Source organism: Rana temporaria, chromosome 12, assembly GCF_905171775.1.
Source record: "Rana temporaria chromosome 12, aRanTem1.1, whole genome shotgun sequence".
Taxonomy (NCBI): Eukaryota; Metazoa; Chordata; class Amphibia; order Anura; family Ranidae; genus Rana; species Rana temporaria.
In genome coordinates this window covers 35658-53823 of record NC_053500.1, presented here as the reverse complement: position 1 = coordinate 53823, position 18166 = coordinate 35658, and the positions used below count along the sequence as shown (strand labels likewise).

Below are 18166 nucleotides of genomic sequence, written 5' to 3'. Positions count from 1 at the left end.
AGGGACAGTCACACGTCAGTCACACGTCAGTCACACGTCAGTCACATGTCAGTTACACGTCAGTCACATGTCAGCAAGGGACAGTCACACGTCAGTCACACGTCAGTCACATGTCAGTTACACGTCAGTCACATGTCAGCAAGGGACAGTCACACGTCAGTCACATGTCAGTTACACGTCAGTCACATGTCAGTCACACGTCAGCAAGGGACAGTCACACGTCAGTCACACGTCAGTCACATGTCAGCAAGGGACAGTCACACGTCAGTCACACGTCAGTCACACGTCAGTCACACGTCAGTCACATGTCAGTCACACGTCAGTCACACGTCAGCAAGGGACAGTCACACGTCAGTCACACGTCAGCAAGGGACAGTCACACGTCAGTCACACGTCAGCAAGGGACAGTCACATGTCAGTCACACGTCAGTCACATGTCAGCAAGGGACAGTCACACGTCAGTCACATGTCAGTCACACGTCAGTCACATGTCAGTCACACGTCAGTCACACGTCAGCAAGGGACAGTCACACGTCAGTCACACGTCAGCAAGGGACAGTCACATGTCAGTCACACGTCAGTCACATGTCAGCAAGGGACAGTCACACGTCAGTCACATGTCAGTCACACGTCAGTCACATGTCAGTCACACGTCAGTCACACGTCAGCAAGGGACAGTCACATGTCAGTCACACGTCAGTCACACGTCAGCAAGGGACAGTCACACGTCAGTCACACGTCAGTCACACGTCAGCAAGGGACAGTCACACGTCAGTCACACGTCAGTCACACGTCAGCAAGGGACAGTCACATGTCAGTCACATGTCAGTCACACGTCAGCAAGGGACAGTCACATGTCAGTCACACGTCAGCAAGGGACAGTCACATGTCAGTCACATGTCAGTCACACGTCAGTCACATGTCAGCAAGGGACAGTCACACGTCAGTCACACGTCAGCAAGGGACAGTCACATGTCAGTCACACGTCAGCAAGGGACAGTCACATGTCCGTCACATGTCAGTCACACGTCAGTCACATGTCAGCAAGGGACAGTCACACGTCAGTCACACGTCAGCAAGGGACAGTCACATGTCAGTCACACGTCAGCAAGGGACAGTCACATGTCAGTCACACGTCAGCAAGGGACAGTCACATGTCAGTCACACGTCAGTCACACGTCAGCAAGGGACAGTCACATGTCAGTCACACGTCAGTCACACGTCAGCAAGGGACAGTCACACGTCAGTCACACGTCAGCAAGGGACAGTCACATGTCAGTCACACGTCAGTCACACGTCAGCAAGGGACAGTCACACGTCAGTCACACGTCAGCAAGGGACAGTCACATGTCAGTCACACGTCAGTCACACGTCAGCAAGGGACAGTCACACGTCAGCAAGGGACAGTCACATGTCAGTCACACGTCAGTCACACGTCAGCAAGGGACAGTCACATGTCAGTCACACGTCAGCAAGGGACAGTCACATGTCAGTCACACGTCAGCAAGGGACAGTCACATGTCAGTCACACGTCAGTCACACGTCAGCAAGGGACAGTCACATGTCAGTCACACGTCAGTCACACGTCAGCAAGGGACAGTCACACGTCAGTCACACGTCAGCAAGGGACAGTCACATGTCAGTCACACGTCAGTCACACGTCAGCAAGGGACAGTCACACGTCAGTCACACGTCAGCAAGGGACAGTCACATGTCAGTCACACGTCAGTCACACGTCAGCAAGGGACAGTCACACGTCAGCAAGGGACAGTCACATGTCAGTCACACGTCAGTCACACGTCAGCAAGGGACAGTCACACGTCAGTCACACGTCAGCAAGGGACAGTCACATGTCAGTCACACGTCAGTCACACGTCAGCAAGGGACAGTCACACGTCAGTCACACGTCAGCAAGGGACAGTCACATGTCAGTCACACGTCAGTCACACGTCAGCAAGGGACAGTCACACGTCAGCAAGGGACAGTCACATGTCAGTCACACGTCAGTCACACGTCAGCAAGGGACAGTCACATGTCAGTCACACGTCAGTCACACGTCAGCAAGGGACAGTCACACGTCAGTCACACGTCAGTCACACGTCAGTCACATGTCAGTTACACGTCAGTCACATGTCAGCAAGGGACAGTCACACGTCAGTCACACGTCAGTCACATGTCAGTTACACGTCAGTCACATGTCAGCAAGGGACAGTCACACGTCAGTCACACGTCAGCAAGGGACAGTCACATGTCAGTCACACGTCAGCAAGGGACAGTCACATGTCCGTCACATGTCAGTCACACGTCAGTCACATGTCAGCAAGGGACAGTCACACGTCAGTCACACGTCAGCAAGGGACAGTCACATGTCAGTCACACGTCAGCAAGGGACAGTCACACGTCAGTCACACGTCAGCAAGGGACAGTCACATGTCAGTCACACGTCAGTCACACGTCAGCAAGGGACAGTCACATGTCAGTCACACGTCAGTCACACGTCAGCAAGGGACAGTCACACGTCAGTCACACGTCAGCAAGGGACAGTCACATGTCAGTCACACGTCAGTCACACGTCAGCAAGGGACAGTCACACGTCAGTCACACGTCAGCAACGGACAGTCACATGTCAGTCACACGTCAGTCACACGTCAGCAAGGGACAGTCACACGTCAGCAAGGGACAGTCACATGTCAGTCACACGTCAGTCACACGTCAGCAAGGGACAGTCACACGTCAGTCACACGTCAGCAAGGGACAGTCACATGTCAGTCACACGTCAGTCACACGTCAGCAAGGGACAGTCACACGTCAGTCACACGTCAGCAAGGGACAGTCACATGTCAGTCACACGTCAGTCACACGTCAGCAAGGGACAGTCACACGTCAGCAAGGGACAGTCACATGTCAGTCACACGTCAGTCACACGTCAGCAAGGGACAGTCACATGTCAGTCACACGTCAGTCACACGTCACCAAGGGACAGTCACCTGACTGATGTCCTTCCCTCACGTAGGATACCTGATGTAGCTTCAGGAAGCAGCCTTGGGTTGTGAGGTAAGTGGCAATCAGTCATCTCCCATGGCAACACACAGCACTCTCAGTGCCACTCCTATGACTGCCCTGACCAATCACCGGGATGAAATGATTATGAGTCTCCAGAAACGAGTCTGAGGCGCCTTTCACACGGACGGCTGTTTTGCATGTAAATGTTCTGTGAAATTCAAGGCTCCACCCACTGCGATTCGCTGCATTTGTACATTGCGGTTACATGCGGCCGCGTTTAGCTGCGGTAGTCATTCCTATAGCAACCCTGTTTCTTTTTTTTAATTATGATGCGCTTCCTGTTGTTCTTTTTTTTCTCACGCTGATATCCGCAGCTGACACAAAAGACTGCGATTTCCTGCGCTTATGTGCGTATAGCTGCGCTAAATCGCTCCTGGACGCATTCAGTTCTATTTTTTCTATTCGCACCAAACCGCATGCAACGAAATCGCAGCTAAACGCTGTGTGTGAAAGCATTGTGGGCTTTTAGCTGCAGTGGAAAATCCCTATTCTAGTCATCCGTGTGAAAGGGGCGAAGTTCTTCTATTCTTCCGTGTATAGAAAGACAATTCTAGAGACATGGGGGGTATTCAGTGTAGCCTCTGCTTGTAGATTCCAGAGAACTCCTCACATGAGGGCTGTAAGGGGAAGTTTGTTATTTCTCACTAGGGATGAGCCGAACACCCCCGCGTTCAGTTCGCACCAGAACCTTTGAACGGACCTAACGTTCGCACGAACATATCGAACCCCATTGACGTCTATGGGACTCGAACGTTCAAATTCAAAAGTGCTCATTTTAAAGCCCAATCTGCACGTTATTTTAGGAAAAAGGGTTTGATAACCCGGGTCTTGCCCCAGGGAACATGTATCAATGGAAAAAAAAGTGTTAAAAACTGTTGTTTTTTATGGAGCAGCGATTTTAATGATGATTAAAGTGAAAAATTCCTTTAAATATGGTACCTGCTGGGTGTCTATAGTATGCCTGCGAGGTGGCACGTGTTTCCCATGTTTAGAACTGTCCCTGCACAAAATAAGATTACTATAAGAAAAAAGTAATTTAAGACTGCTTACGGCTTTAATGTAATGTTTGGTCCCTGCAATATGGATGAAAATCACTGAGAAAAATAGCATGGGTTCCCCCCCCCCCCTCCCCCCAGGTCATTACAAGCCCCTTTGGCCCTATATACTTTGAACAGCAGTATACAGGCGGTGCAAACAAGACAGGGGGCCAGATTCAGAAAGATCAGCGGATCTTTTCTGCTGGCGTAACGTATCTCCGATACGATACGCTGCTGTAAATTTGGGCGCAAGTTCTGTATTCATAAAGAACTTGCGCCCTTAGTTATGGCGGCGTAGCGTATGTGTTGCGGCATAAGGCCGCCTAATTCAAATGGGGATGTTGGGGGCGTGTTTTATTTAAATTGTACTTGACCCTGCGTTTTTGACGTATTTTTGGAACGGCGCATGCGCTGTCCATAAAATATCCCAGGGTGCATTGCTCCAAATTACGCCGCAAGGACGTATTGGATTCGACTTGAATGTAAATGACGTAAAGCCGCATTCGCAAACGACTTGCGCAAACAACGTAAAAATGTCAAAACTCGGCGCGGAAACGACGGCCATACTTAACATTAGCTACGCCTAATAGCAGGGGTAACTATACGCCGAACGTAAACGACGTAAAAAAATGCGCCAGCGGGACGTACGTTTCTGAATCGCCGTATCTACCTAATTAGCATATTCCTTGCGTAAACATACGGAAGCGCCACCTAGCAGCCAGCCTGAAAATGCAGCCTAAGATACGACGGTGTAAGACACTTCCACCTGTCGGATCTTAGGGATATCTATGCGTAACTGATTCTATGAATCAGGCGCATAGATACGACCGAGCGCACTCAGAGATACGACGGCGTATCAGGAGATATGCTGTCGTATCTTGTATCTGAATCTGGCCCAGGGACTGTAGGTTTGTTGTTAAGTAGAATCTGTTTGTAATTGTGAACTGGAATTTCTTTAAAGTGTAGCTTCAGCCATAAAATCTTCTTTTCTGAAAACATAGAGAAGGGTTAGCACCCCTGTAACATTTGTTCTGCTGTCTGTGTGCATCTGTTCAGAAGATTGCACCTCACTTTCTGTCCCAATGACAAATGATTTTTTTTAAATTAGTTTTTTTTTGTGAAACAAGGATTGGTGATAAAGCATCAGTGGACAGGAGACACCTCTTACAGAAGAGAATTTCCCTTCCTAGGGGGAGATTTCCTCTCACTTTCTGTTGTCTCCTTCCGTTTGTAAGTTGGATGTTTGAAAGTTGGGGCCTACCGTATATACTCTGCAGAAATTTGGGCCCTAGGTGTTGGTGTTGCCACAACACTGTAAGTCCTCACAGTTAGTCTTGGTGGGTGCTGGAACGCCCTGTTGTGAAATATTAGATCAAGAATTGTAATTACACGCCCCTGTTGAACAGGGGCAGAAAAATTGGGCCTTAGGCACTGGTGGCGGTGCCCAGAACCAACAATGTTCTTACTAGCTATCAGCAAGATCATTGAGGAGGAGAAGGGTATTCAGTCAGCAGCATAACAGGACAGTCACTCAGCATAGGCAGTCTCCAAGGGATCTGACATTTCCAAAAAAAATTCAGTTACATCAGCATCAGCTGATTGGTAGCTGGTGTTGATCCAAGCCTGATTCATTTTTATGAAGGTCAGTCGATCCACGGAGTCGGTGGAGAGGCGCACCCTGTGATCGGTCACAAAGCCTCCAGCAGCACTGAATGTGCGTTCTGAAAGAACGCTGGATGCAGGACAAGCCAGTAGCTCAATTGCGTACTGTGCAAGCTCTGGCCAGTGATCCATCCTCAAGACCCAGTATGCCAGAGGATTTTCGGTGGGAAAGTCTGATCTTGCCCCTAGGTATTCCCGCACCATGTAAACCAGACGCTGGCGATGGTTGCTGGAACCGGTCATACCTTGGCGCTGCGGACTAAAAAATTGTCTGAACGCATCGGTCAGATGTCCACCCTCTCCACCGCTCCTTCTGTGACTCACCGAAGCCTCAGCAACACGTTGTCCAGGGCCAGGTTTTGGTAATCCCCCAGGTTCTGGGAACGCATTGCACAGACCTTTGTGCAAGGCCTCCCGAAGATGTTTCATCTTCTGCTCCCTCTGCGACGGCAACATAAGGTCCGCTACCTTACTCTTGTAACGTGGATCAAGGAGAGTTGCCAGCCAGTAATGATCCCTCTCCTTGATAGCACGTACACGAGGATCCTTACGCAGGCTTTGCAGGATCAGGGAGGCCATGCAGCGTAGGTTTGCTGAGGCATTCGGGGCACAGTCCTCTGGGTCACTGAGGACGACAGGATCCTCAGCCACCTCATCCCAGCCACGAAAAAGTCCATGGGTTCCTTGGGACTGTAAATGATCCCTTGAAGACTGCTGCTGATGCTGAGTGCTAGGCTCCACCTCCATGCTGACACAATCCTCCCCCTCCTCCTCCTCGTCCTCTTCCTGTGTGCTAGGCGGGCAAGCAGGACCACTGTCTGGATAAAGGGGGCCTTGAGAGGTAAGGAAGTTCTCCTCTTCCTCCCTCTGTTCTGCCTCAAGGGCCCTGTCCATTATTCCACGTCGTAGAGTGTGCTCCAACATGTGAATAAGCGGGACAGTCTCACTGATGCATGCACTGTCACTGCTCACCATCCTCGTGGCCTCCTCAAATGGTGACAGGACAGTGCATGCATCCCTGATCAAGGAAAAGAGTAAATATAGAGCTTGCACAAATATGGCTATCTAAGTGGCCAAGAGCATTACCGTCCCTGGTAGAGAAATGAATATATATTCCCAGTTAAGGGATGGGGCGTGGGACTATACGAATGCAACTGGGTATATCTAGAAAATTATTCACGAGTATAAAATAGCGATGATACTGATAGCTCTGAGAAACCGTACACCGATGACAGTTTATGTATAAAAATATATAATTTTAATAGTACACGTTATTGGATACATACAAAAGTTTAAAAAACATATTCATATAATAGATTGAATTTCACCATTAGTTGATTTCTATGATATTATATACAATGGGTCCGACATGTTTTGCCCATTCGGGCTTCCTCAGGGACATGTGTGTATATAAAACTCAATCTATAAGTGAATGAATAAATAAAAATGTAATAAGACATTTTGACATATATAAATTTGTATCATATTATTTATGTTGGGGGTGGGACCTGTTTTCCATTGGGTATTTTCTATGGCCTTAGTCACTTGTAGGACAAAGGCCCAAATATTGGGGTTGCCTTGTAAGACGGGGAATGACCGTGATTTCGGTTTATAGGTCTTGGGAGTTACGTATATAGGTTTACTGGATCGGGACTGGACAGATGTTCCGGGTAAAACGCCCGGAATCTGGAAAGTCCAGCCCTCCTCTTCCGGATTACTTTCATCCCACAGGGACATCAGATCCTGCAGGGCCTGAAGTTCCTGTAGGGAGACCTGGTCGAGATTGGAGTTGTCGGTAGCCGGTGATGCATCCTCCGGCTGTTGTTTGTCGTATAAGACTTTAAACATAAGTCTTCTCGCGAAAAGGTGTAAATCTTTAATCAATTCAACTTGATCGGCCTCACCATCCGGACAAAAGGAGAGACCCAGTTGGAGTACTGTGATCTGTTCCTCTGAGAGGGTGAGACAAATTAATAATGTTGTTAACGTCCCGATCTGAGTTGTCAACAGAATCGGGACCTATTGGTTTGATTTGTGCGTTGTGTTGCTAGGTACTACACTTGGTTTCCGCTCCATAGTAAAGATAGGAGCGGTTCTTCTGTCCCCTGGATCTGGGGGCATGGGATTCACTGCTGGATTGATGCACCATGGGAGGTGCTGGCATGGAGACTGTACTTACAGCTGGTATAGGTGACGTCAATGTCAGACGTATTGCTGTGAACGCAGAGGACTGGGATCTTCGTGTTCTCTGAGCTCGTGGACATTTATCCTTAAGGGAGAATTGTGATCATGATAGTTCTTGTAGACTTCTGTCTGTATCGTTTTTACGCTTCTTATCCTTTTCAGGTCTCCTACCTATTGGGACATAAGAGGCTGACGATATAGAAGAGGTATCTGAGTCTCTTCTATCAGTCTCCCGGGGAGAGGATACTTTTTTGTGAAATTGTTTTCTTGTATTATTCCGCGATTGATTTGGACTTGTCCATTTATAGGCTTGGGCATTATCATATGCCCCTTTGTCTCTCTGGAATTTACTTTCCTTTGTTTTAATCAAGTTCGTTGCATATTTGGTAAGGTGGTCCATTAATTGTTTCTCACATAGGTTGTACCCAGGGTAAGTGTTCACATTACCACTATTATCATGCCATTCTTTGATTTCAACATCTACTTGTCTAATTTCTTGTCCATATTGTTCACATACATTTCTGATTTTTCATTAGTTTGTTATGCTATTTTTAAGCAAATATTTTTGTGACACAACCTTTTCTGGTATTTATATATTTTTTTGTATACTGGATTATGTGAACAAGATATCGACTATATTTGCCCATAATCATGACTTCAAAAATAATATGATACAAATTTATATATGTCAAAATGTCTCATTCACTTATAGATTGAGTTTGTCCCTGAGGAAGCCCGAATGGGCGAAACATGTCAGACCCATTGTATATAATATCATAGAAATCAACTAATGGTGAAATTCAATCTATTATATGATTATGTTTTTTAAACTTTTGTATGTATCCAATAACTTGTACTATTAAAATTATATATTTTTAGACATAAACTGTCATCGGTGTACGGTTTCTGTGGTCTCAGAGCTATCAGTATCATCGCTATTATTTTATACTCATGAATAATTTTCTAGATATACCCAGTTGCATTCGTATAGACCCAGTTCTGCTGCCATATTGGCACAGGTACTCATTGATGGCCCTCTGCTGCGTGTGCAGCCGCTGCAGCATGGCCAACGTAGAGTTCCATCTGGTGGGCATGTCACAGATTAGGCGGTTCTTGGGCAGGTTGTATTCCCTTTGAAGGTCTGTCAGCCGAGCACTGGCATTATATGACCTTCAGAAATGCACACAGAATTTTCTGGCCTGCTTCAGGACATCCTGTAAGCCCGGGTACCTGCCCAAGAACCACTGCACCACCAAATTCAGAACATGAGCAAAACAGGGCACATGGGTCAGTTGTCCCTGTCGCAGGGCAGAGAGGAGGTTGGTGCCATTGTCACTAACCACCATTGCTGGCTTAAGCTGGTGTGGCGTCAACCACCTCTGAGCCTGTCCCTGTAGAGCTGACGGAACCTCTGCCCTAGTGTGGCTCCTGTCTCCCAAGCACACCAGCTCAAGCACCGCATGGCATCTTTTCGCCTGCATTCCTGCGTAGCCCCTCGTACGCCTACGGAGCACGGCTGGTACAATTTGGCTGGTACAATCTGACATCGGTGTACCGATAGTAGATTGCCCGCATGTACTACTAGGTTGTGACACACCTAATTCTACACCTTCAGTCCTATCAGTGCAGGCTTCAGAGAGGACTGGGGGTCTAGTGGGGTTGGAGATCCCAGCTGATGAGGGGCAAGGGGAGGTCCGCTTTGTTCTTTGGTGTGGGTCTTTCAGGTACGCTTGCCAACGAACTGCATGGCAGGTCGACATATGTCTGGTTAAGCATGTGGTGCCCAAGCGGGTGATGTTTTGGCCACGCGAGATACGCTTGAGACATATGTTGCAAATAGCAACGGTACGATCTAATGCACATGTCTCAAAAAAGGCCCACACCAAAGAACTTTTCCAATAACGCTGAGACACAGCAGTGCCCTGCACAGGCGTAGCTCTGCGATGTAATGCAGTTGGTGTGCTGCCCTTAAGCTGTGCCCTGGAGGGCATCCTGCCTCTTTGGAGATGTGCCTGTGCCTCTTCCTTCACCCTATCAGGCACCCACGTAGAGTCAGTGACCTCATCATCCCCTCCCTCCTCATCACTGTCGAAAACCTGGCAGTATGCTGCAGCTGGGGGAACATCACTCCCAGATTGTTGTCCCTCTCGGGCACCCGCTCTCTCTAGGCTCACATTACTGCCTTCCTCTATCTGTGTTCCATCATGGGAGCCTTCAAAACGCTGCGCATCTTCATGTAGCATGTACTCAACACTGTGTTGAAACAGTTCGGGGGACTCCTCAGGAGGACATGGCGGGACTAGGGAAGGATTGTGTGATGCCATTGTGCAGAGGGTAGAGGACGTCTTGGCAGCTGCTGTGCCAGACAAACTAAGCTCAGCCTGGGTGAGAGAGGATGAGGACGGCTTGGTCATCCAATTTGTCAGGACGAGCGCGTGCAACGGCCACGTGCTGAAGAGGATGCACCGTGTCCACCACCAGCACTGTTGCCTCTAGATGCAGAGCCTGCTTGCCCTTGTGACTCTCTACCTCTCTTTGTTGTCCTTCCAGACATTATAATGGCCTGCAGAGGACAAAGTCAGTACACACACCTCGTAGCTTTAGGTGCAAACTGCAGAGGACACGTGCAGTACACACCAAGTGGGTTTAGGTGGAAAGTAATTGGCACTATCCACCAAGTGGGTTTAGGTGCACTGAGCACACGGGCAATACAATACGTGAGAACACTGCAGCTAGCACAATCTACTGCCTGACGGATTAGGAACAACTAATCTAACTAAACTATACAGTGTATAAATATATGTACAACTCCTGTGATGTATATATATCCTCTACACACTGTGGCCCGGATTCAGATACATTGGTGTATCTCTTGGCGGGCGTAACGTATCTCAGATACGTTACGCCACCAGAAAATAGGGCGCAAGTTCCGTATGCAGAAAGAACTTATGCCCTAATTCAAATGGGGATGATGTGGGCGTGTTTTATTTAAATGAATGGTGACCCCGCATATTTTACATTTTTTACGAACGGCGCATGAAAAAATCCCAGTGCGCATGCTTGAAATTACGCCGCAAATCGCCATTGCTTTAGACGTGAACGTAACTTACGTACAGCCCTATTCGCGAACGACTTACGCAAACGATGTAAACTTTTCAAAACTCGACGTGGGAACGACGTCCATAAAGGGCTAATTTTAGTTTTTTTAACCCCATTAGGTTACTGGCCGATTAATGGATTATGAAAATTGTAATCGATTAATTTCATAATCGATTAATCGATTAGTTGTTTCGGCCCTAGACACACCCCTGTAACCAGTTTTCTATCCAGGCGTCTATGGGGAACTGTATCAAATGCTTTTGAAAATCCAGATACACCACGTCTACGGGACTTCCTTTATCCAGATACACCACGTCTACGGGACTTCCTTTATCCAGATACACCACGTCTACGGGCCTTCCTTTATCTAGATACACCATATCTACGGGCCTTCCTTTATCTAGATACACCACGTCTACGGACCTTCCTTTATCTAGATACACCACGTCTGCGGTCCTTCCTTTATCCAGATACACCACATCTACGGGCCTTCCTTTATCTAGATACACCACGTCTACGGGCCTTCCTTTATCCAGATACACCACGTCTACGGGCCTTCCTTTATCTAGATACACCACGTCTACGGACCTTCCTTTATCTAGATACACCACATCTACGGGCCTTCCTTTATCTAGATACACCACGTCTACGGGCCTTCCTTTATCCAGATACACCACATCTACGGGCCTTCCTTTATCCAGATACACCACGTCTACGGGCCTTCCTTTATCTAGATACACCACATCTACGGACCTTCCTTTATCTAGATACAACACGTCTACAGACCTTCCTTTATCTAGATACACCACGTCTACGGGCCTTCCTTTATCTAGATACACCACGTCTACGGGCCTTCCTTTATCCAGATACACCACGTCTACGGGCCTTCCTTTATCCAGATACACCACGTCTACGGGCCTTCCTTTATCCAGATATACCACGTCTACGGGCCTTCCTTTATCTAGATACACCACATCTACGGACCTTCCTTTATCTAGATACAACACGTCTACAGACCTTCCTTTATCTAGATACACCACGTCTACGGGCCTTCCTTTATCTAGATACACCACGTCTACGGGCCTTCCTTTATCCAGATACACCACGTCTACGGGCCTTCCTTTATCCAGATACACCACGTCTACGGGCCTTCCTTTATCCAGATATACCACGTCTACGGGTCTTCCTTTATCTAGATACACCACATCTACGGACCTTCCTTTATCTAGATACACCACATCTACAGACCTTCCTTTATCTAGATACACCACATCTACGGACCTTCCTTTATCTAGATACACCACATCTACGGGCCTTCCTTTATCTAGATACACCACATCTACGGGCCTTCCTTTATCTAGATACACCACGTCTACGGGCCTTCCTTTATCTAGATACACCACGTCTACGGGCCTTCCTTTATCTAGATACACCACGTCTATGGGCCTTCCTTTATCCAGATACTGTCATGATCTGTGTCATGGCTTTGGTCACCTGCTGGTGGCACTGTTTCTCCCAGTAACAGGGGTGCAGTTCTGGTGTCCACCAGCGGGTGTCTCCCATGGGATGACTCCTCTCAATTAATGTGAACTGCTACAGGTATATAATCCCGCCCTTCACTACAGGTCAGTGCTTCAGTATTTTGCTTGTCAGCCTGTTCCCTGCCTGATCTGATAGCTGTAGCCAACCTGTTCCTGATTTGCTCCCTGCCCTGGACTCTGGTTCTCCCCTTTGTCGCTTATTGACCCCGGCTTGTACTTTTGGACTTTGCTGCCCTCTCCTATCCTGGACCCCCGGCTTGAACCTTGGACTTGCTTGTGTCTCATCCCTGCATTACCTGCTAGTTACGCTCTGATTTCTGGTATATATTCATTCACTAGTTCTGGTGGTTTATGGTTTGCTGTGTCATGCTTGCTTGTCTTGGGGGTTTTCTATGATTGTTTTGCACGTGTGCTTAACCTTTAATAAACATATATTTTTCACTATCTTGGTGCCTATTTCCATTAGTGCAGCCCATTGACCTGTTACCCAGTACTCAGATGCCTGCGTCGGCATCCCCTGACATAATACTGAAGCCCTATAAACAGGTCGGCTGCACTTGGGAAATTGGCTCTGGGCATTTGCTATTATAAAATGCATCTGGAAGATATTTTGTACCTGTCACTCCTGGCAACAGATGACAGAGATTTCTGCTATCAGGAATTAAGTGAATACACTAGAGAGGAGTTATTGGAATGTATCCGTATGGCTCATGTTTTTGTTGATCAGGGCAGTTTTTTGTTTGATGTGCAGCCATTGATTCGGATCTGCACAGAGTTGGCTCAGTCTGATACTGCTAGTGGACGTGATGATTACACACCTCCTTTTAGTGCAGCTCAGGTAGAGTCTTTGGTGTGGCTGTTGGAAGATGATTCAGCCTTTTTTCATGAGCAGTACTCAGCTTGTCCTCAACAGGTGATTGCAGCATGCATTGATTCTGTGCAGTCTCTGGTCAGACAAGCCATGTGCAAACCTGATTTTGTGCAACCATTATTACAAGCTTGGTCCAGTTTGTTGTACTCGGCCCCTGTCAGCTTCCAACCATCCATTTCTAGTTACCAACCTGCTGGGATGTCTTTTTCTTTACCCCCAATTCCCACTTTTGCTGAACAATACACCCTGCTAACAACAAAGTACCAGTCCTCTGTTTCCTCCTGCTGCACTTACCCTGCCTTTAACCCTTTTGCTGCTTCTCAACTGCCTCCGTTTGTTCCACCAAAATCCTCTTCAAGGTTGGGACCCTCTGTTTCACCACCCCTCCGCTCTTCACCCCTACCAGCTGTATCCATTACCTCCCATCCTATACCCATATACAAATCCTCAGTGGTGAAACCAAAGAAGAAGAAAAAATTTTTTCCAACCCACTCGATCCTGCCACTAACCCAATCTGCATCCACTTCAGCCAACCTGCTTCAGCCTGTTCCAGTGCCAGCCGCTCAGCTTGTTGTACCTGCTGCCCAGTTTAAAGTTACAGTACCTGCTATCCAGTCCGATGCACCTGCTGTTCTGTTTGATGTGCCAGTGCCTGTACCCGTTGCCCAGTCTACAGTTCCAGTACCTGCTGCCCAGTTTAAAGTTCCAGTACCTGCTATCCAGTCCGATGCACCTGCTGTTCTGTCTGATGTGCCAGTGTCTGTGCCCGTTGCCCAGTCTACAGTTCCAGTACCTTCTGCCCAGTTTAAAGTTCCAGTACCTGCTATCCAGTCCGATGCACCTGCTGTTCTTCCTGTTGAGCCACTGTCTGCTGCCCAGCCTGATCTGCCACCGTCTGCTGCCCAGCCTGATCTGCCACCGTCTGCTGCCCAGCCTGATCTGCCACCGTCTGCTGCCCAGCCTGATCTGCCACGTCTGCTGCCCAGCCTGATCTGCCACCGTCTGCTGCCCAGCCTGATCTGCCACCGTCTGCTGCCCAGCCTGATCTGCCACCGTCTGCTGCCCAGCCTGATCTGCCACCGTCTGCTGCCCAGCCTGATCTGCCACGTCTGCTGCCCAGCCTGATCTGCCACCGTCTGCTGCCCAGCCTGATCTGCCACCGTCTGCTGCCCAGCCTGATCTGCCACCGTCTGCTGCCCAGCCTGATTTGCCACCGTCTGCTGCCCAGCCTGATTTGCCACCGTCTGCTGTCCAGCCTGATTTGCCACCGTCTGCTGTCCAGCCTGATTTGCCACCGTCTGCTGTCCAGCCTGATTTGCCACCGTCTGCTGTCCAGCCTGATTTGCCACCGTCTGCTGTCCAGCCTGATTTGCCACCGTCTGCTGTCCAGCCTGATTTGCCACCGTCCGCTGCCCAGCCTGGCGGCCCGGTTCCTGCCTTTCAGCCTGATGTTTCACCTTCACAGCCTGATGTCTCGGAGCTCGCTACCCAGCCTTATGATCCGGTGCCCTCCGCCCAGCCTGATGTCTTGGTACCTGTTAAACCAGTTCCGGATGCTCAGCTTGCCGCTGATTCTTCCCTGTCCTATCATCAGTCTGATTATGATGCTCTCGTGTTGTCAGCCCCCGAGAGGTTTATACATGTTGCCCTGCCTGTTTTCACCGCTAAATCCAAACTTCCAGACCCTGGTGGTGGTAGGATGCATGCTCTGTTTTTGGACTCGGGGGGCTTGTCTCCCAATGGGTTAAGAGACTTTGACCGGAAGACTTTTTGGGACCTTTCCGCATCTACATGCACTACCAGGGCAAGGGCAGAATGGAGTGTCCAGAGGCCACTCCTTGGGGGGGGGGGGAACTGTCATGATCTGTGTCATGGCTTTGGTCACCTGCTGGTGGCACTGTTTCTCCCAGTAACAGGGGTGCAGTTCTGGTGTCCACCAGCGGGTGTCTCCCATGGGATGACTCCTCTCAATTAATGTGAACTGCTACAGGTATATAATCCCGCCCTTCACTACAGGTCAGTGCTTCAGTATTTTGCTTGTCAGCCTGTTCCCTGCCTGATCTGATAGCTGTAGCCAACCTGTTCCTGATTTGCTCCCTGCCCCTCTATTGTGGTGGAAGGGTCATCACTCGATGTGTCCATGATGCAGAGCTTTGTAAACTTCTTCCTGCAACCTGTTCTTATGTCTCTTTATTTAGCTTGTATTTCTTCACTGGAAAAACATCAAGTGGGATAAAAGAATATATATCCAGTTAAAGTTGCTTACCCCGTAGGTTGGGATGATAGGGACCGTGGTGACCTAGATGCCATTTACCTGAAAAATAACAATTGTAAGTTCTTTTGTAGAATCAGAGCATTTCCCAGCACTAAACACTGTATACATCGAAGGTGTGACTACTTGTATAGAATGAGGAGGACATCCATGGAAGATCTGCTCATTCTAAAGATATTGCATTATGTTATGAAGCACATGGAGAAATAGATGACAACATACCAACGAGGCCGGTGATGTAGCCACATTCCTTTAGGACATCTGCCAGCGTTGTCTCATTCAGGGGAAGTCCACCAAGGGATGTTATGGCAAAGTTATGGGTTACTCCGTTCCGGATTCCAAGCCTTCCGGTGAGTAGTGAGGCCCGGGATGGGGAGCAGGTGGAAGCTGCAGAATGGAAATCCACGAATCTAGAGAAAAGCGACATATTCCAATGTTTGGGTTCTCTCATCATCATTTTTAGCTGTCTACATTAAATGTGTTTCTATTTTGCACATGGTGATTGGCATACCTGTAGGTAGGTATTTATTAGACATTTGTCTAGAGATTTTTTTATTTTTTTTTCAAATTTGGAAAACAAAAGCAACATTTGAAGAAACCTTCAAATCTTATGAACAATAAAGCATGATGATATGCTTACCTTAGTCCTTTGGAAGCCATTTTCTCTAGGTTTGGAGTTGTTGCTGTCTCTGAGGCAATATTTGCACCAAGATCTCCCCATCCCATGTCATCTGCTAAAATAATGATAATGTTGGGCTTCTTGTAGGTCCCGTGTTCCAATATGGCATGCGAAAGCCAGAAGTGCGCACACAGAAAGAGCGTGACCAATGAAGTCACCAGGGCACTGGAGAATGGGATCATTATTGTTAATGGCTGGGTGAGAGATCCCTATAAGACCAAGAAGAAGATCCAAAGTGCAGATGTATCCTTGTGGATCTGGACGAGGATTGAAGACAACGAGGAGCCTGGAATAAGGAGAATGTTTGGGAATTCTCAGGTAGAAAGCCGCATTAGCGTCCTCCAAGTGAGGCTGTTCTTCGATGTTCACAGGACAAGAACTCTGCAAAACACAAATGATTTCTATTTGTATGAAAGGACAGAAACATTCATCCACAATGTCATCAGGACAAAACCTGCTTCATATATTGGAGCCATTTTCATGACTCCCGGGAGTCTCCTCACCACACCGAGGACCAGATCACCATCTGTGTGTTTCTCCAGAAAGAAGGATGAATAATATAAATCTAGGTAAATGTCTGATAGAGATATCCTGACTACATCAGATATGGAGATATCCTGACTACAGACACAGGGGAGGCTTACATCAGACATGGAGATATCCTGACTACAGACACAGGGGAGGCTTACATCAGATATGGAGATATCCTGACTACAGACACAGGGGAGGCTTACATCAGATATGGAGATATCCTGACTACAGACACAGGGGAGGCTTACATCAGACATGGAGATATCCTGACTACAGACACAGGGGAGGCTTACATCAGACATGGAGATATCCTGACTACAGACACAGGGGAGGCTTACATCAGATATGGAGATATCCTGACTACAGACACAGGGGAGGCTTACATCAGATATGGAGATATCCTGACTACAGACACAGGGGAGGCTTACATCAGACATGGAGATATCCTGACTACATCAGATATGGAGATATCCTGACTACAGACACAGGGGAGGCTTACATCAGACATGGAGATATCCTGACTACATCAGATATGGAGATATCCTGACTACAGACACAGGGGAGGCTTACATCAGACATGGAGATATCCTGACTACATCAGATATGGAGATATCCTGACTACAGACACAGGGGAGGCTTACATCAGATATGGAGATATCCTGACTACAGACACAGGGAAGGCTTACATCAGATATGGAGATATCCTGACTACAGACACAGGGAAGGCTTACAAGCCGCATCAGATATGGAGATATCCTGACTACAGACACAGGGGAGGCTTACATCAGACATGGAGATATCCTGACTACAGACACAGGGAAGGCTTACATCAGACATGGAGATATCCTGACTACAGACACAGGGGAGGCTTACATCAGACATGGAGATATCCTGACTACAGACACAGGGGAGGCTTACATCAGACATGGGGATATCCTAACTACAGACACAGGGGAGGCTTACATCAGACATGGAGATATCCTAACTACAGACACAGGGGAGGCTTACATCAGACATGGAGATATCCTGACTACAGACACAGGGGAGGCTTACATCAGACATGGAGATATCCTGACTACAGACACAGGGGAGGCTTACAAGCCGCATCAGATATGGAGATATCCTGACTACAGACACAGGGGAGGCTTACATCAGATATGGAGATATCCTGACTACAGACACAGGGGAGGCTTACATCAGATATGGAGATATCCTGACTACAGACAC

General features: G+C 48.0%; 1 protein-coding gene across 1 annotated transcript in view; it reads right to left on the bottom strand.

The window, feature by feature from the left end:
• The window catches only part of ARSG (arylsulfatase G), a 64018-nt gene extending 46337 nt beyond the window's left edge, over positions 1–17681 (bottom strand). Inside the window, exons 1-3 of the mRNA XM_040330689.1 lie at positions 16370–17681; positions 15952–16139; positions 15724–15771 (exon numbers count right to left, since the gene is read on the bottom strand). Of these exons, the coding sequence (XP_040186623.1) occupies positions 15724–15771; positions 15952–16139; positions 16370–16590 (457 nt within the window). The 5' untranslated portion in view covers positions 16591–17681. The remainder of the gene's footprint in view (positions 1–15723; positions 15772–15951; positions 16140–16369) is intronic.
• Between the last annotated feature and the right edge of the window lie 485 nt (positions 17682–18166).